At 32.6% G+C, this 5,391-nt stretch overlaps 1 protein-coding gene across 1 annotated transcript; it reads left to right on the forward strand.

The window, feature by feature from the left end:
• Positions 1-674: 674 nt before the first annotated feature.
• On the forward strand, positions 675-3,520 carry LOC104232884 (MYB-like transcription factor EOBI). Its single transcript, XM_009786170.2, has 3 exons — positions 675-1,011; positions 2,071-2,200; positions 2,596-3,520. Exons 1-3 carry the CDS (start codon positions 846-848, stop codon positions 3,242-3,244), a joined length of 945 nt encoding a protein of 314 aa, XP_009784472.1. The 5' UTR covers positions 675-845; the 3' UTR covers positions 3,245-3,520.
• The last annotated feature ends 1,871 nt before the right edge of the window (positions 3,521-5,391 follow it).

Here is a 5,391-nt window from a genome sequence, read left to right on the forward strand (position 1 = left end):
ACAACTTGCATATATAGAGGAAACACAAGGTAGAATTAAGGGAAACTGTGCAACAAATTCTTTATATTGAATATGGTGATCGACGAGAAGAAGAGGTCGATCCAGAATTTAAACTCTATAAGTTCAGCCTTTAAGCTAATTAACATTGAATCATATTTTTGAAAATTATGAGTTTATATATATTGACTATTATGTATTACAATTTTAATGAATTTTTGCCTTGTTGTAATTGCCTTTTCTTTTTCAGTCGTTCTCTAGGCGAGGATCTATCAGAAAAAGCTTTTCTGCCCTTGCAGGGGTAGGGGTAAGGGGCTGCGTACGCTCTCTAGACACCACTTGTGAAAAACTACTGAGTTTGTTGTTATTGTTAATAATGTTTTTCGTATAAATTTATATTTTACGTCGAACGTATTGAACATATAAACTCGATACCGTAACGCTGGATCCTCCACCGATGAGAAGGACAACGTGATATTAAAGTGTCAAGCTAGTGTGTATTTAATTACTTTAATTGAATTGAACTTAGGAATTTAAAAAAGTTGAAAAATGAAGTTGTGTTTCCTTATTGCGGCTTTGTGGGATAGTAATACTACAACTACGACTTTAATATATAACATCTTCTTCTTTCCCTCACATGCCAACTTTATATTTTCTACACAATTTTTTTCAAACCTCTCCTACTTTTTTTGTATCTTTATATAGTCCCATCAACTTCTCTATCCTTTTGTATTAATCCATTCATCTCTCTCTTCCCCTCTCTCTCTCTAAAAACTGATTCATTTATCAATACCTTTTTGTATCAATCAATCAGTTTCTCTATTTAGAGTAAATATAAACAAATTTTAATGGATCAACACAAGATTAAAGTTGGTTTTAAGAACAACAATCAAGAAAAGGAAGAAGATTTGGACCTTAGAAGAGGTCCATGGACTGTTGAAGAAGATTTTACACTTATCAATTTTATTGCTCATCATGGTGAAGGTCGTTGGAATTCCCTTGCTCGTTGTGCTGGTAAATACTCACTCTCTTTTCCTACATATATTTGTTGATTTCTTCTGTCATCACAGTTGAAGGCCTATAGGTCATAGGTTCGAGTCGTGGAATCAGCCCGGCCAGAAAGTCCGTAAGAATGAGAGAGCTAGCTAAAAGGCTATTCTATAACCGACTCTTGTTGTCGAGTCGAGAGGACTTGGCTGGTACCAGTCTCTAAAAGAGTTTTCTTTAAGCGAGCGGTCTTTCTATCTTTTCGGGAACTGATAATTGCATTAGGGTATGTTGGCTTAAAAAATACCCTCTTGGGTGCTGCTCTTCCCCGGACCTGCATGAACACGGCATGCTTCGTACGCCTATTAGCCTTTTAAAGTCATCATAACGTATTTTCACATATTAACTTTCATGAAAAAGATCGATTGTGATAGAGTGATTGAGATTTTTTCACTTTTAATCGGAGCATCGAATTCGAGTTTTTAGAAGAAACTTCTTGATATAGGACCTTTACCATTAGTAGGTTCTTTGGAGCGATTCAGATTAATTGAGCCAGTGAATTTTGGATACTGAATGGTTAAACTAGAAATATCTCTCTTGAGAGAAACAAATATTTCTTTATTCAAGGAAATATTCTTTTCCATTTCTTTGGTATAAATTATAAACCAATTGCTAAGAATGGATAAAAATTCATATGGATATGATTTAGTATTAGTTCTTTCCGTACAAGCAATTCTTAAAAGCAAAACAGTACCTTGTCAAATGCGATAGTGATAAAGGAAAGAAAAAGTTTCTTTTTTTTCCTTCTTTTTTAGTTTGGGTGGTGGGGAAGTAGTAGTAATGTTGAAGTGGTATAGGTACTTTTCATCAAATACTTTTACGGGTTCTAGCCGTGAAAGTAGCCACTATCGCTTGCGTTAGGGTAAGCTGTCAACATTATACCCTTGAGATGCGACTCTTTTCCGAACTTTGCATGAATATGAAATATTTTGCACTTCGGGCTGCTTTTTTTTTTTAATGTTATGAACTTTACTATTAAACTCTAAAATGAGAATTTTAATTATTTGATTACTTGGAATTAAATAGGTCTGAAGCGAACAGGGAAAAGCTGTAGATTGAGATGGCTTAATTATCTTCGCCCTGATGTTCGACGTGGGAATATCACACTTGAAGAACAACTCTTGATTCTTGAATTGCATTCTCGTTGGGGCAATCGGTATGTTATTTTAAAACATTTATCTAACTTCTATAAACTAACATTATTGTAAATAATTTATATTAGCGTAATAATTTAACCAGTTATAATATGTATTTTTCCTGTATATTGTTAGTGTCACCATAATTGCCTGTAATTGACTTTTCAATAACATGATAATGTAAAAATCTTCACATTCTTCATTCGTCTTCTCATAGCTTTAATTAACTAAATTTATTGGTGTCAGCTAGAACATATATTAAATATGAGTTTAAATTGTATATATTAAATAAGATTACATTCATTTCGAACTACTATCTTTAAGTTTTGGATATATTTGTTTTTAGTTGTCTTAATTTGTATTTAATCAACTACTGCATCTTTCATATTGTTGCCATTTTTTTTCTGGATTGTAGCTGGTCAAAAATTGCTCAACATTTGCCTGGAAGAACTGATAACGAGATAAAAAATTATTGGAGAACCCGAGTACAAAAGCATGCAAAACAACTCAAATGTGACGTGAACAGCAAGCAATTCAAAGACACCATGAAATATCTTTGGATGCCAAGGTTAGTCGAGAGAATTCAAGCCGCCGCCGCCGCCGCCACCACTTCCGGTACGACGGTGGCTTCTTCCTCCACCACCACCTACATCCAAAACCAAGAAAATCAGCCGCCGCTACCAAACATAAGTACTATGTCTGAGGTTAATGTTCCCGTCCAACTGGTGAATAACGTTGACAAAACAAACAGTCTTAATTATTCGAGCACGATTTTCACACTGGAGAATTCAAGCGCAACAACTTCATCAGACAACTCATCTTCTGACCTCACTGATTGTTGCTACAATTTCCCTATTAACCAAAGCACTAATCAGGATTATTCTCAAGTTAATCAGATGTGTTATGGAGATCAATACTTAACTAGCCCAACTGGTTACTTTAACCCTGGTTACTTTCAAGCATTGGATCAGCAAAATTCCCAATTGATGGACGGTGGATATGGTTCAGACAATTCATGGAATATTGAAGACATGTGGTTTTTACCGCAGCAATTTAACATGTGAGGACTGTTTAAAGTACAATCTCCTTAAACAGTACCTTAAAAAACCAGAAGAGTACGTTCATCATATAGAAAATATAGAGTACATTTTTTATTCTTATGCAAAAAAACATATATGATCTATGTACTTAGGTTTGTTGGAAAATTTCCACTTTCTCACTCTTTTGTAGTATCTTATAGTGACAACTTTTATTTGCTTAGCTTTATGTTTTTCTAAAAATATCTTGTTGCATAAAGGATAAATACTACTTACCAATTAGTTGGGATTAAGTTTTCGTCATGTTATTAAGTTTTATTTATGTTAAATGTTTGTTTTAAAATTTTTAATCTTGTTAGAGATTTATATGTAGAAGAAAATAAAAATCTTCCCATGCTAGCTAGAGAATCTGATTTTTTAATATTGAATTTAGACGAGCTTAAATGGAGTGAAGGCAGTAAGAATTAAGGCATATCAAAAGTTAATCATAACAATAAACGCAAATAAGATATCTAGTTTACAATTGTACTTAGTTTTTTTTTGTCTTTTTATTGCCTTTTTTGTGGAGTACGTAATTAAGAAACTTATGGTGGAATTATAATAAGGGAAAAGATACAAGTGTAAAGCGAGAATTATAATGAGAGGAGCGTGCATAATTGCCTGCACTATCTTTAATAGTAAAATTTCTTTAATAGTATTTTGCTTTGAGAGCATGTATAGACTTGGACAAGTCTCTTGCATATTAAATAAAGTGGATTGCTTATTTCGCCGGCGGATATAGGTTAATTGACTGAATCACATAAAATATTTTTGTTTCTTTTAGTATATTTATCTTCTCTTGTCTGATGATGAGAATTTACTTTACTAGCTTCCGCTTGACACTTAATTTTTTCGATCCTAATACACAAATCGAATTGGAATACTCTTTTTCTATGGAAAGAGGAGGTGAGTAATATAAAACGTGTGTATTTGAATATTGTAGACGATAAGCTACCAAACTACGAATAGAATACTACGATGTGAAAGAGGGTGTGGACGTGTGGTGCTTGGCTTGGCGGCTAGAATCTTAATAAGCTGCGTGCCTTAAAGAGAAGCCATTAAAAGTGGTCCAAAAGTTAAAGACCGTTAATTAGCTTCCACGTATAGCCACCCTATGAAGTTCTTTCTCAACTTTAACTTTGTGTGACAAAGTTTGAAAGAAATTTAATCAACCCATTAACAAAGTAATTCAAATGTAGGCGAATTTGGTTAGAGAATGCAAAAATAATACTTCAAGATTCATAGCGTGTTCGAGGGCTTTTGTTCTTGGCAAGCAATATGTTATTTTGACCCAATTTTTTTGGTTTTTAAAAAAAGAAACAGTTCGAGAAGGTTAAATTGGCCGAAATAAATTTTTAGATTCGCAGATTAGTCGACATCAAGTTTGCAAAAGGAACTAAATTCTTATTAACGATTATTTATGATCAAGAAAATAAAATTCTGAAAACTTCTTTATCTTATTTATACTCTTCTTCAAAATCTACATATTTTATGTGATTTTTAAATTTTTATTGTCTAAAATAAATCAAAAATACTTGTATTATTGTATATTAATATATTAAGTGTAAAATAGAAAGTTTAGTAATTTGTTTTCAAAATAGGAAAATAGTATTTCTTCTTAGAATTGAAAAAAAATATATATTACCATATAAAGTGAAACGGATGGAATAATAGCCACTATAGACTTCCTAGACTTGAGCACCCCAAGCCACAAGCCTTCAAAATGTCGTATTTGAGGGCAGAAATTCAAAAATAGTCAAATTTATAAGTGGTTATTTAAAAATAGTCATAGTTTCAAAAGTAATGGAATTTTAACCACTTTTCATATAAAGATAAATCTGAATAAAAATACGGTTCAAAATCCGGAAAAATACTCTAGTATAATATACTGGAATTCAAGTATAATATACTGGAACTCCAATATATTATAATGGAGTTTCAATATAATATACCGGTCCAACATAATATACTGGATATTGGAGCACCGATGCTCCAATCTCCAGTATATTATACTAGAACTAGGGGTGTATATGGACCGGGTTGGTTCGGCTTTTATCAAAACCAAACCAAATCAATTATATCGGTTTGGATTGGTTCGATTTTGTCGGGTTTTTCGGGTTTTTTTGTTACATGAA

Source organism: Nicotiana sylvestris, chromosome 5 (genome assembly GCF_000393655.2).
Source record: "Nicotiana sylvestris chromosome 5, ASM39365v2, whole genome shotgun sequence".
NCBI lineage: Eukaryota > Viridiplantae > Streptophyta > Magnoliopsida > Solanales > Solanaceae > Nicotiana > Nicotiana sylvestris.

Bases quoted from the DNA above. Each gene is read 5' to 3' on its own strand.
- LOC104232884 (XM_009786170.2), top strand. From the start codon at position 846: ATGGATCAACACAAGATTAAAGTTGGTTTTAAGAACAACAATCAAGAA. The intron at 1,012-2,070 runs GTAAATACTCAC...GGAATTAAATAG, and splicing joins TTCCCTTGCTCGTTGTGCTG to GTCTGAAGCGAACAGGGAAA. The intron at 2,201-2,595 runs GTATGTTATTTT...TCTGGATTGTAG, and splicing joins CATTCTCGTTGGGGCAATCG to CTGGTCAAAAATTGCTCAAC.